The sequence below is a fragment of the Piliocolobus tephrosceles genome, chromosome 2, assembly GCF_002776525.5.
Source record: "Piliocolobus tephrosceles isolate RC106 chromosome 2, ASM277652v3, whole genome shotgun sequence".
NCBI lineage: Eukaryota > Metazoa > Chordata > Mammalia > Primates > Cercopithecidae > Piliocolobus > Piliocolobus tephrosceles.
This window is the reverse complement of record NC_045435.1, coordinates 152,076,271-152,098,605: the sequence shown is the minus strand read 5'-3', so window position 1 is coordinate 152,098,605 and position 22,335 is coordinate 152,076,271. Positions and strand designations below refer to the sequence as shown.

General features: G+C 36.2%; 1 protein-coding gene across 2 annotated transcripts in view; it reads right to left on the bottom strand.

Annotated features, from left to right (window-relative positions):
• The window catches only part of ANKRD28 (ankyrin repeat domain 28), a 198,453-nt gene that overhangs the window by 135,717 nt on the left and 40,401 nt on the right, over nucleotides 1-22,335 (bottom strand). Inside the window, exon 2 of one of the 2 annotated variants that reach the window (XM_023207369.2) lies at nucleotides 16,173-16,242. The exons of the other annotated variant lie outside the window; for it this stretch is intronic. Within the exon in view, the coding sequence (XP_023063137.1) occupies nucleotides 16,173-16,190 (18 nt within the window). The 5' untranslated portion in view covers nucleotides 16,191-16,242. The remainder of the gene's footprint in view (nucleotides 1-16,172; nucleotides 16,243-22,335) is intronic. 2 annotated transcript variants of the gene reach the window in all.

The window sequence follows — 22,335 nt, the reverse complement described above, 5'->3', positions numbered from 1 at the left end:
TTGAACATCTGTGATATGCTATGTGCTGCACATTCTCATTTAATACAATAACCTTGCTATAGTCCCATTATAGAGGGAAAAACAGACTCAGAAATGATGTATTTTACCCAAAGTTGTGTAAATTAATAAACTTGTGTATAATTTCAAACACATACTCTTTCTAATCTATTCTGCTATGCTATCACTGAGTACACACATGTACAGACACACTCTCACCACTCATCTCCAGAACTTTGCAACCTATAATACTAGCTTATAAAACTAATCTTAACAAAGAGGTAACGTATAAAGGTTGTGAAAAGTTTAGGTAACAAAGGAATATACTATTTATTGCTATATTCTAAAACAAGTTATTTCCAAATGAGTACTTCAAAGCAAGTCTTATAACCATAAAAAACCCAGCATGATACAGATAATATAAGAATATCAGAAATTAAAACAAGAACCATTGAAAGCTATAAAATATATCAATCTATGAAAGAAGCAATAACTAACATATTTGTACCAATTAAAACATGCTAACAATTCATTATATTTTAAAATATATAAAATACTTTTAAGCCAAATTAAAGGTATGTAAATATTAAACATAAATTATGTTATCCATCTTCACATAGCTGAATCAAAAATACCTTAATATTTGAAATACCTGAAAGCAAAACAACTATAGTAATAATATCCTATATTTCATCTTCAGGGTTCCCAGGCCCCCAAAGCAAAATCTCTTTTTATCTTAAAAATCTTAACTTGTTCCAAAGTATCTAGTACCTAAGTTCACCTACTTAGACTTAAGCAGGTACATCCTGTTTCTTGTTGTACATCAACCTCCATACCTAGGTCTTTTCCAACCAGAAAGCAAACTCCTTGAAGGTAGGGACTGTGTTACACACATATTGTTTCCTTCCAACTATAAATAATTCCATTGAAATGAATTCTAACCTCACAAGACTCTGGAAGGGTGGGAGATTTATAAACAAGAATAGTGGGGGTGTGTTGGTATACATATATTTTAACCAGAAAATATAGGAGGCATTAAGGTGCAACAAAGTGAGTTTCATATCTTTAATAAGTGAACAATTAAAATTTCAGAAGTTGATGGGATACAACACAAAGGTATGGGGTGATGGTTAAAACTAAGGTGGAGTCAGTCCACCTGAAGCTCAATTCTGATTCCATCATTTCCCAGCTGTGTCCTTGGGCAAACTACTTAAATTCCCTGAGCCTAAATTTCTTGACACTTACATAAGAAAAATAATAACCTGCAGAGATTTTTATCTAGGAGAAATACTGTAATAGTACAGTGCTTGAGAATGTAGGCTATTTTGTAGTCAAATTGCCTGAAGTTCTAATCCAGGCTTCCCGCTAACCTAATTCTGGGATCCTGGGCTACTCATTTAGTAACCTCTCTGTGTTCATTTTAACATCTATTAAACGACATTAACAGAATTTACTTCATAGTGTTGTGAAATCTAAACAAGATAACCTTATTGTTATGGATATTTGGGATAGCTGAATGATATCTCTTGTGAAGCCAGTGACCCTCCTCCCCTTGACCCAGCACAAGTGAGGTAAATTCAGACTAAAGTCTGGAGATCCCATTCAGTTGCTAAGTCCCCAAACATTTCAGTGGTCTCGAGTCTGCTGAAAGGTCGTTTGAGACTCTAGTAACTAGACAAGCACATACTAAGTGTTAACTGGGAAGAGGGAGCAGTAAACTTAGGCGAGAAAGACTACCAGGTTCTTCCATTCTTCTACCTTCACTAGATTTTACAGTTTAGGGACTGTAAAATTCTTTTGGGAAAAAGGATAGAAAGTACTAGCCCACGGTATATTATAAAATTAAAAGCAGATAAAAAATACAAAGAGAAATATGTCAGTTTTAAAATTATTTAAATTAGCAGCAGTTTTGTGTCTTCTTCTATTGAATAAGACAGGCTCCTACCCTCAAGGAACTCACATCTTAAAGGAAAAGGAGACAAGTGAATATTTAAGAAATTAGAAACAGAGAAGTACTTCTGATAAAAAAAATGACTGATAAAGATTGTGCAAACTAAGTTCAACATTTTTTTCCACTTAGAGAAATATCAAGGGGATGTGGTTTTTTCCTTTGGTACTTATTTTTTAGGCCTTAAATTAAGTTTTTAATAAGCTAACAAGTTCAACTCTGACAGCTTTATAATCCTTCTATTCTTTATACTAAAATGTATCCTATCAAGAGCTTACTCCTACTATTAATAGAATCACATAATGGTAAAGCTGGCTTAAACCTTTTTACTGATTATAAAAACATTAAATCACTGGAAGATAATTTTTGGATTCCTAATTGCTACGCCAGAATTTTTTTTTTTTTTTTGACACAAATGATTTTTCCTTTCTACATCAAGATCCAACCTAAACCTCACCTTTTATCTTACACATCTGTGAACTCCATATTATCACAGAATAGAATACCAGGGTATATTAACTGACTACTCTGTGCCAAGTAACAACCTAGTCTGGAAGTGGGTTCAAACAATGTTTCAGAAAACATTTCTGGCAGATCAAGAATCCTCACCAGTCTTCTTGAGCTATGCCTCATCTATCCATATACTTTAGGAAAAAAAAAGTCTTATCAATAGAGTTAAAAGAAAATGACGTAGAGGGTGAGGGGGGAGAAATCAAGGAATAGCTGCTTTCTAGGCTATACAGGCCAGAATCTATGCAATTATCTATATGATTATTAGAGCCACTGCAAGAAAGTCACTAAATATTTAAAACACAACTCAAAATCCTAATAGATCAGATTTAACTCTCCGCAGGTAATATAATTTATGATCCAGGCCACTTATTTAATTTTTACGCAGTCATAATGCCAAAATGGCTAATAACCAATATCATTTGACAATCTCAAGTGGTTTGATCCCATTGGTACGTTACACTGGTAATAAGTAATAAATTGTTAACCCTTCCAATATTAGTAGTACTGTACACTACAGATTGTTAGCACATATTAATATTACATGTGTTTTCTGAAAATATCTGTATTTTGTGTCCATTCCTCCAGGCTTCCATTCCAGCTTTAGGTAAGCACAGAGTCTCACACAATAAAGACCACATTTCTCAGCTCTCTTGTAGCTAGGAGCCACATGAAAAAGTCTGACCAAAATTTTAAGTAGAGGTGTTGTGTGCCTTCCAGAAAACTCTCTTAAAGACCAACTAGCATATTCAGCTTGCTTCCTGGAACAAAGATGATTGGCCACTATCTTAAACCAAACAAGGACCATAGTCTAGGGTAGTGAAACTACAACGCTAGAAGGGAGCTGGGTCTTTGAGGACTTTGCCAAACACAACTGCCATACAAGCCTTGGACTGTTTAGTTTCTGACTTTTATGTTAGACAGAAATAAAAAGTCTTGCCTTGTTTAAGAAACTGTAATTTTGCATCTCTGGTACTTGGAGCTGAGCCTAACTATAAATGATAATCTTACTCTTCCTTTAATTATCTACGAGTGGGCATATATCCTTCCAGCCCTGTTCTTCCAACATCCATACACCAGTACAATGTAGCTGCTTAAATCTTCAATAAATGAGTTAGAAACTTGAGCTGTAACATATTGTACTAGAAATAATAACCAGAAATCTGCTGGAAAATAATTCATATTTTCCTGGATAAGCTAAGGACAATCAGAGGAGAGAGAAAGAGATGGAAACAGTTACCACAAATATTCTTAACGATCTTCAGCCACCATTCTGGTGGGTACTGTTATCAAATCTCTAAATGGGAAACAGAGGCTCAGAAACATTTAGTCAGCCAATCACTCATCTGCCCCATCCATTCACCTAGTATGTATTCATCTACTATGTGTCAGTCTTTGTGCCAAGCTGAGAAAACAAAATTATGACTAGCCAATCCTTGTTCTAATGAACCATGCACACAAATAAATACCGTATGATTCCAACTGTGATAAATTCTCGAATAAAAAAAATGTCTGAAAGACAAGGAATTAACGGGTGGCCCATGTGGCTGGGCAAGCAATCATGAGGGACAATATCATATGCAGTTGGAGAAGTGGGTATGGTCATGTGATAGAGAGGCCTTGTAAACCAAGTTATAAAGTTTGTATTTTTTATTAATTGAGAACTCATTAAAATTTTTATTAAGGAAGTCATGATTTGCTTTTGCTTTAAAAACACTATGTGGCTTTGATATGAAGAATGGATTAAAGGGATAGAAGAATGCAAGCCAAAGGACTAGTTAGGAGACTACTGCAGTAATCCAATAGAGTGGGTGATCTGAATTAGGACAAGACCATATAGATGGAGAGACAGAAATATACTTTAGAGGCTGGGCACAGTGGTTCATGCCTGTAATCCCAGCACTTTGGGAGGCCAAGGTGGGCAGATCACAAGGTCGGGAGTTTGAGACCAGCCTGACCAACATGGTGAAACCCCATCTCTATTAAAAACACAAAAATCAGCCAGGCGTGGTGGCGTGTGCCTGTAATCCCAGCTACTCAGGAGGCTGAGGTAGGAGAATCACTTGAACCTGGGAGGTGGAGGCTATAATGAGCTGAGATTACATCACTGCACTCCAGCCTGGCGACAGAGTGAGACTTAAAAAAAAGAAAGAAACATATTTTAGAAATAGGATTTATAAGACATGTTAACAGACTGGATATAAGGGTGATGGAGAAGATGATAACCACAAACCTCCCAGGTTTTGGACTTAAGCAACCACTGCTTATTGGAGTTTAAGCAATTTGGGACTTTTTTAGTTTCCAAATTTATACAATGAAGAATGTGACTTGTTACATCAATATCTAAGGTCCATTTCATGCTGTCAAAGTCTGTTTTAAACTTAATACAGAGCCCATATCTTAGCATCTACCCTCATGACTTCGAAATGAAATGTTGCCTACAACTAGGTGAATAATAAAAAATTCATAAAGAATAGTGAGATCTGGTTCAATTCTACTCAGTCCAGTACACTGAAATTATCTAAAAATCTTTTGGCAAGAATACCTTTGTAAAACACTCACCAAAAAGACCACAGCACTGATTCAACAAATATTAAACAATCACATCTCTACTATACATACCATGCCAAGGAATTATAAGGTATCATATATCACCTTCAAACTTCTTATGCAATTTAAATAGGGTATTATGTCATACATGTAAAAATCTAACCAGTAAAAGATAAGGACACAAAAGATAGTAAAAGACAGTATACACTGAAGGCCGAGATATAGACTATACCTGCCACCAAATCCATCACAGGAAAAAGTGTAGCATATGAAGTTATTAACTGTAATTGACATATACAGATACCTAACTGTCCATTCTCTAAAAAAAGGGATATTTTAATAAAACTCTCCATAAACCTCATTATTTTGCTCCTCCTTTAATTTATAGGAAGGGCGTTTTCTCAAAGAAATCAATGGTCTGTTAGTTAGAACATTCCATATAAAAACTCTATCACATTTTTCAGAAAATGGTTGAAGATTTTAAACTATCATTTATAATATACAGTTGTTAAAAATGAGTATGAGTGAGTGTTGAGTAGTTAAAAGCAATGGCTCCTGGCTCATGGTGTCTAGGACAGATAAGAACAAACATACAGAAGCAAAGGTAATTACAGCAGATGAGACAAATTGTAGGATGTGGTCATTGCAGTGGTTAGAGCCAAGTGGAGGTGGTTACAGCCAAGTACAGATGACTGCTGGTGTGGAGGTTGTTAAATAGTTAAGTATGTTCAAAATGTCATCTACAAAGAAATGAAATCACCTATATGACAGACAAACATGATCCAGATGTAGAACTGGGGAATGAGATTTGACAGATGATAGCAACAAGAAATAGAAGGATCACCTAGCCAAATGGTAGGTGTCTCAAAGAAAGGAAGGTTTTTAGAGATAGGCAGAGAAGTAACATTTTAACACTATAATGGGGGACTAGAAGGAGGCTGATTTTGCTCTTTCCTCCTCCCAACACACATGTACTTACATACCACGTACTTATGAAAACAGAGTTTCACTGACTTTTCTGAGTAAGTGTAGATTCAAGAGTTACACATATGAACTTAAGGTTTAAATCAATATTTAGATGACTATTTTTAGATTTCAGCCTTAAGAGAATTACTTGCTTCCAAAAGAATATAAGTAAAAAATTCAACAGGCCAAACGAATACAGGTTAGTTTTCTAGAATACACCTAATATGCCAAAACTAAGGAAGAAAGGGAGTAAAACTACTCTGTTAGCAAGTATGTAGTACTGCATTTAAGTAATGTTTTTAAAAGTTAGGTTATTTTCTTCATAATTTTGATTACCTTGAGAAGCAGTCAGAAATTAAGGAAAAGGACTCATCATTTTAGAGGTCTTTTTTTAAAGTTGTGATACTTTTTAAAATATCCTAGTCAACCTGATTAGTAAAATTTTTAGCTAAGATATGTGATGAGTAGTATCTCTGACATATGACTTATGTTCTATCAGGCCAAGGATAAACACATTCTCTGAACTCTAACTACATTATTATTTGCAAAGTTAATTATTGTTCAGCAGCTGTATCAAAGACAATTTAGCCCTCATATTAAAATCAGTTGAGTGTAAAATTTTTATTTTAAACAGGCTGAATTTTGCCCTTCTTTAAACAAGACTGAGGAAAGACTATGTGCAATTCATTCTGGTTTTTACAACGTGGTGACACCAGACTAAATGTAGTATGAAGTTACCGCACTTTAAAAGCTGAAGGGAGAAAATTTTCAGTTTAAAAATAAGTTGCTATGGTTACACAATGTTTACCTTTATAAGCAATAACTATGTGAGATGTCCAAAGAATTCCCAAAAGTACAGTAAGATCAGTATCTGAAGTGTGCATTCGTTATTTCACAAACAAACTGAACCCAACTATATACATCACTTCCATTTCAAAGTGGCTATCGTTTGAGAAATACTAAAAAAAAAAAATGATTCATGTCTTTCTGAACCATATTGGAGTGGAGACAAAAATACTGACCATAGCTATTTTTAAATTCAAGTTATGACTCAGATAGTTTTAGTTCCTTTTATCAAAGACTGCTGTAATTTTACATAGCAATTTCTATTGTTGAAAAAAGGAAGGTATGTTTCTAATGTGTTTCAGGTGTGGAGTTTCTTTTATACATAAATTTTCGTGCTTTTGATAAACTTTTAAAAAGCCATGCTTGTAACAATGTTAATTCAGAGTAAAACAATGTCAACTCCTTTAGCTGTAGACAATTTCGAACTTCTTAAATGGGAAGAAGATAATTAGTCCATTCCTAACTAGGTTGTTAAATCTGCTATCAGTTATTCTATCGTAGAATTTTTGTGTATGTGTCTGTGTTTTATATTTAGAACATTCAGTTTTGTAAGACTACTTATAAAACTTTCAACCCAATATAGGTGATCTTAAAATTAGACGCTCATCATCATCACCTCTTAAAAGGCAGCTATGCTCATGACAATACCATCACTACTGCCATCATCACATCCTTCTTTTTTTTTTTGGAGACACAGCCTCACTCTCTCACCCAGGCTGGAGTACAGTGGCACGATCTTGGCTTACTGCAACCTCCACCTCCCAGGTTCAAGTGATTCTCCTGCCTCAGCCTCCCGATTAGCTGGGATTACAGGTGCACACCACCACATCCAGCTAATTTTTGTATTTTTAGTCAAGACTTGGTTTCACCATTTTGGCCAGGCTGCTCTTGAACTGCTGACCTCAGGTGATCTGTCCACCTCAGACTCCCAAAGTGTTAGGATTACAGGCATGATCCACCACGTCCAGCTCATCATGACATCTTTTTTTTTTTGAGACGGAGTCTCACTCTGTCGCCCAGGCTGGAGTGCAGTGGTGCGATCTCAGCTCACTGCGAGCTCCTCCCTCCGGGCTATGCCATTCTCCTGCCTCAGCCTCCCGAATAGCTGGGACTACAGGCGCCTGCCACCACGCCCGGCCAATTTTTTGTATTTTTAGTAGAGATGGGGTTTCACCATGTTAGCCAGGATGGTCTCGATCTCCTGACCTCGTGATCCGCCCGCCTCAGCCTCCCAAAGTGCCGGGACCACAGGCGTGAGCCACTACGCCCGGCCTCATCATGACATCTTAATGGGCCTTCCACCAGTGTCTACGTTCTATGTAACAGAATATTAAATACATTTGTTAATATTAGGGCTATCCTAAACCAAAAATAATTTATAAAATAACGTATTACTCTCAACTGGCTTAAACAAAGGGATTATCATTACAAACATCAAGAATTAAAATAAGGTGGCTTTAGGGTGATTGATTCAGTTATCCAGTGCCATCACATATGACCTAGGCTCCTTTCAGCTTTTCCTTCTGTCAGACTCAGCAAGAACCTTAGGATAACTCCCTTCATAGTCACATGTTAATTGTTATACTTCATGGGATCCTATTAAACACATATTGTCATGCAGTAGAAGTGGGAACATCCTTCTGTGTCTACCTTTTCAGGTATGAGGAAGACTCCTAGAAGCCCCACAAGCTGACTTTCCCTGAAATGCAAAGGGCCAGGCTTTGATCACATGTCCCTTCCCAAACGAATCACTACGAGGCAGACAGGATTACCCTGATTAGCTTACAATATTCAGGATTTCCCCAAGTGATGTGGGATAGATGTAGACATATAAACAAAACTGGGTTGGTAAGCATGCCAGAAGAAAGAGGGTAATTGCCAGTCAGTAGACAACCAACAGTATGCTATGTATTACACAGAAAAATTCAACCTTGACATTTTCTTACAGTAGTTTAATTTTCCCACCATTATGAATTAATCACAACACACTTGTACTGGAAGACACTTTGCAGGCTCTAAAGATATTTTTAAATGGAAAAAAATCATCAGTAATTCACCTTAAAACACTGAAGGAAATCATTTTATAAATGCCATGGACATACAAGAAAAATGTTAAACATAAGAAAACAGAATACTTTAGAATGAAATAGTAAAAACACCTTAATTTTGACCTGTTAAAATGACAGTTTTATCTCCAAAATGTTTCCTATTAACCTCATCTTCCTTCTCTATGAAAAGTAAAGCTAATTACTAGACACTGGGCAGACTACCACTAGAGTAATGAAACTAGAATACATTCAAGAAGGGTGGCCAGTATAATGTATAATCTAGAAACCATGTCATAAAGGGTTGATAAAGCTGAAGATATTGTTTGAAAAGGAATCAGGGAGAACATGAAAACTTTAAAATATCTGAAGTACTGTCACTGTGAAGACAATTACACAGTTTTAGAGATAAAAAGCTAAAGAGATGAATAATAACCAACAGGAAGATGAAATGTTTCAATATAAGATAATACTTTTATCTGGCATTTTTTAGTATGAAGGCATAACAAGGTTGGCTACTCACATGGGGCAGGGATGAACATCCCAGGTAACTTGAATAGCTACTATGGCTGTAGGCAATTTGTGTACATTCACTTAATTAAAACAACATGCCTGCAAACTAGTTTTTAATCCCATTTTCACAGACAAAAATCTTAGTTGGAGAAATTAAGTACTGGGAATCACAAGGCTAAGCAGTAGGGAAAACTGGATTCTAACCCAGACTCATTTGTCTCCAAAGCCTAGCTCTTCCCACACATCACACACCTAAGAGAAGTTAAATTAGCAGTTGTTAAGGAAGCAAATAGGGTTTTTGAGCTGGTGAGAACCAAATATCAACTGATTTGAAGTCCTATTCAAAATTAAGGTGCCAGAAATGAAGTATTACTTCCTTCCATTTGACCAATACCTTCCAGTTTAAGAATGTTTCACATCGATCCTCCCATTGGTTCCTCACAGCAATGCTTTAAGGTTAAGTTGGAGAGGCCTTATCCCCTGGCTTTCTACCTCAGAGAGGAAAAAAGAAAACAAAGATGAATCCTATCAACTCCCCTCTGCTTTATCTCCAAACATATTTGTATTTTCAACTTTTCCTCTATGATCTTTCATTTATTCAAGTCATCTTTCATTTATTAAGTAGTTCTTACATCTCAGGTGTCAAATACTCATGACTTTGCAGTCTAATGGTAAGACCTTGCAATTGTAGAGGAAAAGGTTCATTCAAGACTCTCTCTTCTAATAGACCTTACTTTTTCAATTCTGATTCCTTTCTTACATAGCTTTGGTTTAACCTTCTGTTCCTTTATTTTGGCCTATAGAAAGATTGGCCTTCCTGACTCCTTATGAAGCTACCACTCCTTTTTCTGTTTATTTTTAATTGTTTCGACCCACTGCAATCTAGCTTTCCACCAATCAAATGAAATTGCTCCAAGGTCACCAATGATAATTTATTGCAAAATCATCATTATTCTCAACTACTCTACAATACTGGGCAGCAATGACCTTTAATCACCTCTCTTCTTGTTGCTTCCATAATATTTCCACTTTTTCTGGTCCCTTTCACTTGGTTTTTCTTCTACCCATAGTTTAAAATACTGTTTTTCGTTGTTGTTTTTCCCTCAGCTCCTTTTAATCTCCTTTTGGACAATCTCATGTCAAAATTCTACTTATCATCTGTAGTCCACCTCCCCAAAGTGTTCTTTTTCTGAATTTCCATATTGTTTAATAGTAACAGCATCACCATGTACAAAGTAGCCCAACCCACAGTAGCCTTCCCTTACTTCATCTCCCACTTTTAGTCAGTCACCAAGTTGTATGCATTTTACATAAAGTCTTCCTAAACTCCTTCTTCACAGTGACCTAATTCAAACTCACTTCAGTCCTCACCTAAGCTATGATAACTACCTCCTAACTAGTCTCTCAAATGTTGACTCTCCTTCTAGTTCTATACATCCTTGTAGCAGACACAGGTACTTCACACAAATCCTTTCCTTTAAGGAGAGCCTCTGGTCCTCAGACATACAAGAAACCCAAGCCTGACCAGAGTACTACCCACCCCTATCAACATGTCTAGTCCAGGAAAGAGCACATGACTGAAACTAGACAATGCCTTCCTCAGGACTTCACTTTCCTGCCAAGGCTATCAGGGAAAAATACTCTCTTTTCTTTTGGGATTGTGAGGAGACAATCCCAGTAAGCAAAAACTGCTCATAGGAGGAATGAAAGAATGGGGCAGGATGGGAAACCCACTGTCACCAAGTCCTGGATCTAGCTCTGCTTGCCTGGCCAGTAAATATACTTTTGCATTTAAGCCAATTTGAGTTGGATTTCTGTCATTTGTAACCAAAAGTCCTGATTAACAATTCTCTATACCACCAGTTACTTTTCTAAATCACAGATAAAATGTTGTCTACTTTTATTTAGTCAACTAAATTTCATTTGAGTATGCTATACTAAAGATTTCTACCACCCTGCCTTTAACTTTCACATATATCAATGTGCTTGTTGCAATTCAAATATAGCATGCCACTTTATGCAGCTATGCCCTTGCATATGCTGCTTCCTCTGCCTGGCATATCCCTCTCCCACCTCCTCATCCACAAAATGTATAGTAGGTTTGCATAAAATAAGGTGGAAAATTAGACAGCAGCAAGATCATGAAGGGTGTTGAATGACACAAACTAAATACACTTTAACCCACAGAATTTCAAGCCAAAAAATTATAAAATAAGACTTATATCTTAAAGAACTCACTGTGGATACAATGTCAGGATGACCTAAAAATAAGGTGACACTAAAGGCAGAGAAAACAGTTAGTAGGCTATCACAATTAGTTTAAACCAGAGGCCATGTAGGATGGTGAAAGAGTAAACTGGGACAACTTCTCTGGGAGAAAAAAAAAAAACCTGCCAACAGCTATCAATATCATCAATAAGTCTTTCAAACTTTAAGCTAGCATTTCTGCTTGCAGGAATTGAGACATAAGAAAATAATATGAGGCCAATAAAAATTTACATATCAAGATTTCAGTGAAGCATTATTTGCAACAAAAAACTGAAAATGTAAATGTTGAATAAAATGATTTAAAACGTATATATCACACAGTGAAACTAATATTTAAAAATAAAATCTTTAAAGAATTTCTAAAACATGGGATATACTAAAATATGTTATATGAAATACAACACTGCAGTATATACAAAATAATCTTAATTATGTTAAATAGAAGAAGTTTTTTTCTTTTTCATTCTTAGCATCAACACTAGATGAGTTAGGTCAGTGGCAGGATCATGAGTAATTTGTTCTCTCCTTTTTTTTTCTCCCTAAGTAACACTGTCCTTAGCCACGATCCTTATTTGCTAAAGAAAATCACGACTTTATAGGTAAGAAAAATAAGGCCTAGAGCAGTCACATGACAAAGCTCACATTCTACAAGTTAAGACCAAAACTTGAACATTGCCTATGTGAAGACTCACTGCCAAGAAGCAAATCTGCAAAGCCACAGTCATTTACCCCATAACTCCCGGGAGCCTGAGCCTCAAAGGCAAACCAAACCTACTGTGAGTGACTTTAAACTTGCTGAGCTACAATCCCCTCTAAATTCGTAACTCGAAAGCTATATGAAGAGTAGACTACAGAAAAGGGTAGTTTAAGATGCTTGTTTTTATGACTTTATTTTTATCTAAATAATCCTACAAAGAACAGAAAAGGAAATAATAGCACACCAGACTGGAGAAACAAGGTCTCAGAGTAAGTTGTTAAGGAACATCGTTATTCTAGAGTCTGTTTTATTTTGATCTTTAAAAGAATAAGAGAATGCTTTATTAGATGAGATTATTTCCCTGAATTAAGACCTCCATAATCTGTTACAATCACAAATAAACTCTATAGACTTAAGAACTCAACTCATTTAAGTAGGTACCTAACAAAAAGTCATTTGGTAGCTTTAAAAGCAGAATTTGAAAATAGTATTTGTGAAATAAAAGGGCTTCAGTGAAAGGAGTTTGAACAGCTACTAGATAGGAGAAAAAACAAAATAATTACCAGGGACAATTTTTCTTTATTTTGAGATAGAGTCTTGCTCTGTTGCCCAGGCTCGAGTGCAGTGGCACAATCTCAGCTCACTGCCACCTTCGCCTCCTGGGTTCAAGCGACTCTCCTGCCCTGAAAATTCATTTAAAAACAATGAAATTAAGATAGTGGTATAGTTTCCCACATCAGCCTCCTAAGTAGCTGAGACTATAGGCACACGCCACCACGCCCAGCTAATTTCTGTATTTTTGGTAGAGACAGGGTTTCACCATGTTGGCAGGATGGTCTTGATCTCTTGACCTCATGATCCACCCGCCTCAGCCTACCAAAGTGCTGGGATTACAGGCGTGAGCCACTACGCCTGGCCAGGGACAATTTTTTAAAAACTTCTATTTCAACCTTATAAATTAAGAAACTGTGGTTTTCTATAGATGCCATGTAAATGATAGGACCACCTAAAAAATTAATACATTTAAAATGTTTCTAAGCCAGGCACAGTGGCTCACTCCTGTAATCCCAGCACTTTGGGAGGTCGAGGTGGGTGGATCACTTCAGGTCAGGGGTTCAAGACCAGTCTGGCCAACACAGCAAAACCCCATCTTTACTAAAAATAGAAAAATTAGCCAGGTGTGGTTGTGAGCACCTACAGTCCCAGCTGCTAGGAGGCTGAGGTGGGAGAATCGCTTGAACGCAGGAGGCTGAGGTTGCAGCAAGCTGAGATTGTGCCACTGCACTCCAGCCTGGGCAACAGAGTGAGACTCTGGCAAAAACAAAAACAAAAACAAAAAAACAACAAAATGTTTCTTTTTTTTTTTTTTTTTTGAGACAGAGTCTCACTCTGTCGCCCAGGCTGGAGTGCGGTGGCCGGATCTCAGCTCACTGCAAGCTCTGCCTCCCGGGTTCCCGCCATTCTCCTGCCTCAGCCTCCCAAGTAGCTGGGACTACAGGCGCTGCCACCTCGCCCGGCTAGTTTTTTGTATTTTTAGTAGAGACGGGGTTTCACCATGTTAGCCAGGATGGTTTCGATCTCCTGACCTCATGATCCGCCCGTCTTGGCCTCCCAAAGTGCTGGGATTACAGGCTTGAGCCACCGCGCCCGGCCACAACAAAATGTTTCTAAGGTGATAAGCAAAGATGGCATCATAGAGCTGGGCACAGTGGTGTATAACTATAGTCCCAGCTACCCAGGAGGCTGATTATGGGAAACTATACCACTATCTTAATTTCATTGTTTTTTAAATGAATTTTCAAATGGTGCCCTTATGTAGATTTAGAAAGGGTTTGCAGTAACCAATGCAAAAGCACCATCCAGTGGTAAAAGATGATAATTACAATTTACACAGTTATTAAAAGCCATATTAGCTAAATGATTTGTGACTGCCTTTTCTCCAACACACAGTCCAGGAAAGAAAAGGTAAACTGGCTATATAATATTGAGGGTATCTCCTATTTGTTACCATTCTCTTAATCAAACCTTACTATATTAAGTTGGCATTCTGTTGTTGTTTTTCTGTCTTGCCTACCAATTATCCAAATGCTTGGCTGGGAACAGAATTAGGATAGGGGCATTGTTAAAATTCATCCAAAGCCTTTATTAAATCACAGGCTAGAAAATGGTTTATAAAAGTGTGTGAGGGGGTGAATTTCCAGTGGAACTCTAGCTACCAACAGCCATTCCAAAGAACAACAAATAAGTCATTCTATGTACTTTTTTAAAAGGTGATCATTGGTAGGTAATCTAGACCTTCCTGAAAAGGGCCAGGTAAAGATTCACAATCAGATATTTCATAAAGAATTCAGAATTTCTAAAGGGAACATGAATCTTGAACATGATCATATTTACCTCCAATTTGAAGGAAAAAAATCAGGTAAACAGTGTGTTCCCAATAAATCTACTCCTATCCTATCAGAAAACAGATGAATAAAATCTTCAGTTTCCAACATAACAGGTTTTTAATCACCTCCTTTTTTTTTTTTTTTTAAAGAAAAAATTACAAAGTTTAATACAATGGCTCAGGTCTATAATCTCAGCACTTTGGGAGGCTGAGGTGAGCAGTTCATTTTTGAACCCAGGAGTTCAAGACCAGTCTGGACAACATGCTGAAACCCAATCTCTACTAAAACTACAAAAATTAATCAGGCATGGTGGCATGCACCTGTAGTCCCAGCTACTCAGGAGGCTGAGGTGAGAGGTTCCCTTGAGCCCGGCAGGTTGAGCCTGCAGTCAGCCCTTATCACACGCCACTGCACTCCAGTCTGGGCAACAGTGAGACCTTGTTGCAAAGGAAAAAACAAAAAACAAAACCCCTAAACTTTAATAAAACTAAAAACAAATTATTACACAAACCCAGTAAGGGTGATTCTTTGTTCTGAAACAACTTTACATCAAGTCTACTTGATATCAAATGGTATTACTGCTTGGGATCATAAGATATTTAACAAAAAGTACAGCATGTTGCACCTTGGTAATGGCAAAAAAATCAATTACTGGGCCATAATTTTCTCCTTTTATACTCTAAAAAAGATTTCAATATGTTTGAATCTGAAATAAGAAGCCTAACAAACACCACCAATGATATCAAACAAGCTTATCCTATCTTCACTAGTGCCTGCAGTCAAACACACCTGGAGGTTATGAGATTTTTTTAAAAACTACTTTCATGAAAACATAGGAGTCACTCAAATAATTGAGGTTCCCCAGTGATTACTGAATGGCTGTTAATGTTTAAAGTGTGCACCACAATCATTTAACATGTAAGAGAATGAGCTATGAGCAAAAGGATGCATACATCTAAACCAAAGGTAATTCAGCAATAAATTACTAAAGGTTTCAAAGCTTTGGTTTGAATTTTAGTAATAAATTGTATTTACTAATACATTTATTAATATGTAGTAATACATTACTAACCTTACTAATAAATTTAGTAATAAATTGAATTTTAGTAATTTATTATTATTTCAGGACAAAATAAAACTAGTTGCAATACCATTATTTTCAGCTGTTTAATATTTTCTTCTCCATGACAGACATCTTAGATTTATAAGCCCCCTCCACTGAAAATTTATTTGAATTATAAAACTGCTATACTAAGTCTTCCACTAACACAGGGCCCACTACTATAAATGTTTCTACAATAAAGGACTTTTTGGCTGACACTAAGTATTTACTCATATACAGATATATATGAAAGCTAAGTCACAAGGAGGCTTAAACAGCAACAAACTAAAAAATTACAAGAGCTGCCTATATTACTGCAAGAGACTACTAGAAAATAACCTACCATAATAGGAATTCCCATACTATTTTCCTCTGGTGGAGGCAGTTGTACTGTTTCAATTCCAATCACAGGCCTGTAGCAGAAAACAGATATCAAAAGAAAGAATATGCTGATCCTAGAAATTATAGGGCTATGTTATAAATAAGTAGTACCTTAACAAAACATTGAATTATTGGATAATATTCAAAAACTTACTTTGGATTTTATTAATTCAGAATTCACTTTAATCCTTCTATTAAGAAAAAAATACTACTCTGTGTAACAAAACATTTTTTAAAGGCTTTATATATTAAACAGAATTGGTTTCCCAGAAGAGACTTAAAAAGTGATGTTTGATTCTTAGAATTGCTAGCAGCAACAAGTCATCCTCATAAATCTTACACACACACACATTTTTCAAATATATTCACTAATAATATATTCAGTTACTTACTAATCAGTAATTATGTACCCATGGGGATGTCTTGATTTAAGAAACTGCCTATGAAAAGTTTAAAGTATTCAATCTACACACTTTCTGAATATGTAGAACATACTCATTTTAGTAATACATAAATTTAAGAAATCACTGTAATATCTCTCAAAGAAAACTGGTAATTATATATATTATATATAAAAAGTATATATATACACATACACACACTTTTTTAAAGGTTAGAATAATATATACATATTATTTAGTAACTGGCTTCTCTCCATCACCCCTCACTTACCAATGTGGACCTTAAATATTCTGCAACACCGTGAATATGACATTCCATTCAAAAATACTATATTTAATTTCCTAAGAGTAAATATTTGGGTTGCTTCTATTTTTAAATTCTTACATAATAATTTTTCTCAGAATATTACATATTCTTATATAATACTTTTCCCAAGATAAAAAATAAAATTCCACAAGTTAATTTTAGTGAAATGGCTTGTCTTTACATAAATAACATTAGGCCTAAAAAATTATGGAGCCATAATTCTCATGTGCAATGACCTAGAAAGAAGAAATGTCAGAATTACATTCCCTTCATAAAAGTGTGGGGCCAACCACATTTCTTTTGTTTTCTTTTCTTTTGAGACAAAATCTTGCCCTGTCACCCAGGCTGGAGTGCAGTGGCGCAAAACGTAGTTTCAATCTCCTGGGTTCAAGTGATCCTCCCACCTCAGCCTCCTGAGTAGCTGGGACCACAGGCGTGCATCACCTCGCCCAGTTAATTTTTAAATTTTTTTGTAGAGATGGGGTCTCATTATGTTGCCCACGCTGGTTCCAAACTCCTGGGCTCAAGCGATCCTCCTGCCTTGGTCTCCCAAAGTGCTGAGCCACTGCACCCACCCACACATTTCTTATTGTTCTGAAAGAATCGTCATCAATGCTATGACAAAGAATCATCTTTGCTATCGCAATTACAGTTGTAGTAATTAACGCCTTTTAAAATGTTAGAAGACATAAACTATCCTTGGATAGTTGGAGGAAGGTCAGCTATAATTCTAAACATAAAAATCTGTTATTCCTTCTCTTGTCAAAATTACTTAAGAACAAATCAACCTCATCAGAAAATATTAAAGGTACATTATTTTAGGTTCTACAGTATATAACAAATAAGGTAATAGAATTAGTCTGCCATATGGTGGCAGTAAATATAAAAGAAAATTAATTTCTTGAGTACGTTCATTTACAAAGTTAATGTCTTCCCTGAGTCATGTATTTTAAACAAAGGTTTCAAAAAGAGGAGGCTTTACAGGTTTTCATAATTATGTTTTAATCTTGTTATATTAATAGCCAAGCTCAAAACAATATCAAGAGCGTATTTCTGACTGACTGAAAATAGCCTTCTGTTACTATAGCATTTACCAAAACAAACTGCCTCAAAAACTATATGGCTCTTGATGCTTATCAGGCAACATGTAATTGCAATGATTTTCATTGTATTAACTAAAATTTACATATCTTATAAAAAAATAAGTTTTCTTACTTTAACCAAATCCACCTAGCCTAGCCTCCTACCTCCACAAATATTTACTCAATAATTGTTTGTTAATGACTACTTATATGCTAAATGCAAGGAATACAGCAGTAAACACAAGAATAGTTTCTGGTTTCATGAAACTTACACAAAATCTCTCATGTATTTCCTTTTCCCTGATTTGTAATATGGGATCATTAAGACCAGCTTAAGTTAACAGCCTAAGGATAAAAAATACTACAGTGTCTCTTCACCTATAATTTACAATTAAAAAAACACTACACAGAAAAACTCAAGTAAGAAAGTTTTATTTTTCCTGCTATGACTATGACTGCTTTAAAGTCTTTCTGTTCTATAGAAATAAAGTTATTTCAAAGGGAAAAATGTTTGATGCCCTTTATTTACTACACTAACCCACTAGATGCTAAGTAACAAATGTTTAAGTTACATGAAACCACTGAAAAATGTATAAGAGCATCTTTTCATACAAAATTATCAAAGTATGTCAATCTTCTCAATTTGTTTATAGAAGTCATTGCCAAAGTTGTCTTATAATCCAAGACACTGAGAGATAAGAAGCTACGATGATGAGTAGATCCAAACTGAGAGTAAATATGTGCATAGATTGTGCATAGTTTAATCATAGAGTTAAAACACATCTGAAAACCCTTCTCTCTATTAAAAAAGACAAGGGAAGTGGGCACAGTGGCTCATGCCTGTAATCCTAGCACTCTGGGAGGCCGAAGTGAGAGGATCACTTGAGCTCAGGAGTTTGAGACCAGCCTGGGCAACAGAGCAAAACTCTGTCTCTATAAGAAAACAAAACCAAAACCAAACAAAACCAAAACAAAAGCACACATCTGAATATTGTAAAGGCCCAGTCTTCCACAGAGTGAGTATCCTTTAAGGTAGGGGCTGTGTCTCACTCATTTCATCAGTATGTCCACCTCTATGATTTTCCTTAATATGTAACAGTGATGAACAATTTCTCATGCACAAACATTTCACATACTGATGATTTTATCTTGTCAGCAGAAGTACCATGGTTTTTTTTTTCCTTTTTTTTGTCCCAACTAGATACAAAATCTCATAGGCTATAAACCAACATCAGCGATTTCATATGGTCCAACCTAGTATCAATTGCTCACAACATTAAGTTCGCAGAGCTACCGGTAGGTACCATTTCTTATTGCTCTAAGTACTCACCTTCTAACAAGGGAGAAAGAGAAATAAAAAGTAAACTACAAAGCAGTGCAATAAGTGCTCTCCTAAAAGTTTGCTGTGTGTATCTGTGAGAGAGGGAAACAGACATACATACAGTGCATTAGGAATCACAAGATATACCAGTTGATGAATCCTATGAGGAAAACTGGAGTGCAACCTAGAACATAAAATTAAATAAGATTCCTTTGCTAAGTGATCACTGTACTGAGATTTATACATTTAAATAAATATAAAATTACCAGGAAACCACCAATTTCTTCCTAAGATGAGACACAAGCAAGAATGTCTGCTCTTATCACTCTTATTTAATATCATACTGAAGAAAGAGCACTGCAATAAGGGTATAAGGAACAAGAGACATATAGTTTGGAAGGGAAGAAATAAAAGTGCTTGTATTCACAGACAACATGATTGTCTTCCACGGAATCTATTAAAAAGTGCCTAGAATTAATAAGTTTAGCAAAGTCATAGATTACGATCACTATTTCTACATACTACCAATCAACAACTGGAAATCAAAACAAAAGGCAGTACCACTTATAATATACCCCAATACTCAAAAATACTAAGGTATAAATTCAACAAAATAGGCACAGACTCTGTATGCTGAAAATCACAAAATACTGATGAAAGACATCAAAGACAACATAAAGAAAAGAGATACAGGAGCCCCCCCCCCTTATCCCCAGAGGATATATGCCACCCCTTCCTCACTCCATGGAAGCCCCAAAATAGTGCTGAACCCTATATATACTATGTTTTGTCCAGCACAGGTTGAACATCCTTAATCTGGCAATTCAAAATCTGAAATGCTCTGAAACTTTTTGAGCACTCATATGATGCCACAAGTGGAAAATTCCACACATAAGTACTTAACAGAAACTTTGTTTCATGCACAAATTTAAAATATTTTACAAAATTACCTTTGGGTTTACATGTATAAGATTATGAAACAAATGAATTTCGTGTTTAGACTTGGGTCCCATCCCCAAGATCTCTCATTACATATATGCTAATATTCTAAAATCACAAATTCATCTAGTCCCAAGCATTTCAGACAAGGATTACTCAACCTGTACATACATATCCTATGATAAAGTTTAACTGATAAATTAGGCAAAGTAAGAGATTAGCAACAACTAATAATAGAACAATTTTAACAACATACTGTAAAATAAAAGTGAGATGAATGTGGTCTCTCTCAAGATACTTTAATATTTTTGGACCATAATTGACTGCAGGTGTTTCAAGCTAAACAGTAGATAATGGGAAACTACTGTACCATGCTCATGGTTGGGAAGACTCATTATTCTTATAATGTCAATTTTTCCTCATTTAATTTATAGGTGAAAAGTAATCGCAGTCAAAATCCCAGTGGGCTTTTTTGTAGAAATCAATAAGCTGATATGAAACTCATACGGAATAAATTAGAAAAACCAAAGCAATTTTGAAAATGATTTAAAATTGAGGGATTCGGCCGGGTGTGGTGGCTCAAGCCTGTAATCCCAGCACTTTGGGAGGCCCAGAGGGGCGGATCACAAGGTCAGGAGATCGAGACCATCCTGGCTAATACGGTGAAACCCCGTCTCTACTAAAGAATACAAAAAACTAGCCGGGCGAGGTGGCAGGCGCCTGTAGTGCCAGCTACTTGGGAGGCGGAGGCAGGAGAATGGCCTAAACCTGGGAGGCGGAGCTTGCAGTGAGCTGAGATCCGGCCACCGCACTCCAGCCTGGGCGACAGAGCCAGACTCCGTCTCAAAAAAAAAAAAAAGAAAGAAAAATTGAGGGATTCATACTACTAGAGAGCTAGAGTAAGGCCAGGCACATTGGCCCACGCCTATAATCCCAGAGCTTTGGGAGGACAAGGTGGGAGGACTGCTTGAGCCCAAGAGTCCAAGATCAGTCTAGGCAACATGGCAAGATCCTGTCTCTACAAAAAAATTAAAAATTAAGCAGGCATGATGGTGCCCACCTGCAGTCCCAGCTGCTTGGGAGGCTGAGGTAGGAGGATTGCTTGAGCCTGGGAGGTTAAAGCTGTAGTGAACTGAGAACATGTCACCGTATTCTAGCCTGGGCAACTGAGCAAGATCCTGTCTCCAAAAACAAAAAAAAACAAAAAAAAAGAAAGCAAGCAAGGATAGTGATATTGGAGTAAGAATAAACACATAGATTCAATGGAATGGGACAGAAGATTCCATAAATAGATCTACATACATATAGTCAACTGATTTCTGACAAAGGTACAAAGGCAGTTCAACACAGTAAAGTATTATCTTTCCAACAAATCATCCTGAAACAACTGGATAATTCATTTGGAAAATGAGGATAACTGATATTTGCTTATATAGTCATAAAATGTCTAGGTATAAACAAAATAATATTGACTGGCTACAGTACAGGAAACCAGATGACTTGAGATTGATGTGAATAGAGATGGAAGAGACAATTTTTACATTATACAGTTTGTATTCCTTGTAAATCATGAACTACGATTGCCTGTTACAAGTTACACAGATGAATCAGATGCATACCAATGCACTAAATACTAAGAATTACAAAAAACAATGCTTTCCTCAACAAATTACTAAAATGTATGAAACAGATACATTTTACTCTGCCAGTCTGTTTTCTTCCAGCACAAAGGTTGTTAAACCAGTCAGAAATCACTAGGGGTGGAGCCTGGGAATTTAGAATTTTAAACAAGTGATTCTAATTCAGAGCTAAGGTTTAGAACCAATGATAGGGCATAGTTATCACATGCAATGCACTGTACTGGCCAAGCTGAATTAATAAAATATTCCCTTCCCTCAAAGGCAAAAGCAAATAACCAAGATATAATGATTATACATAGAATATTAATTTGGTCACATGATACTACAGAGGAAATAATTTAAGAAAAATAATTTTTGCCAAACCCCAATGAAAACATTAGGTAAAAGGTTGGTAGGAAACATGATGAATCAAGTTGACAACATTTGCACAGACTG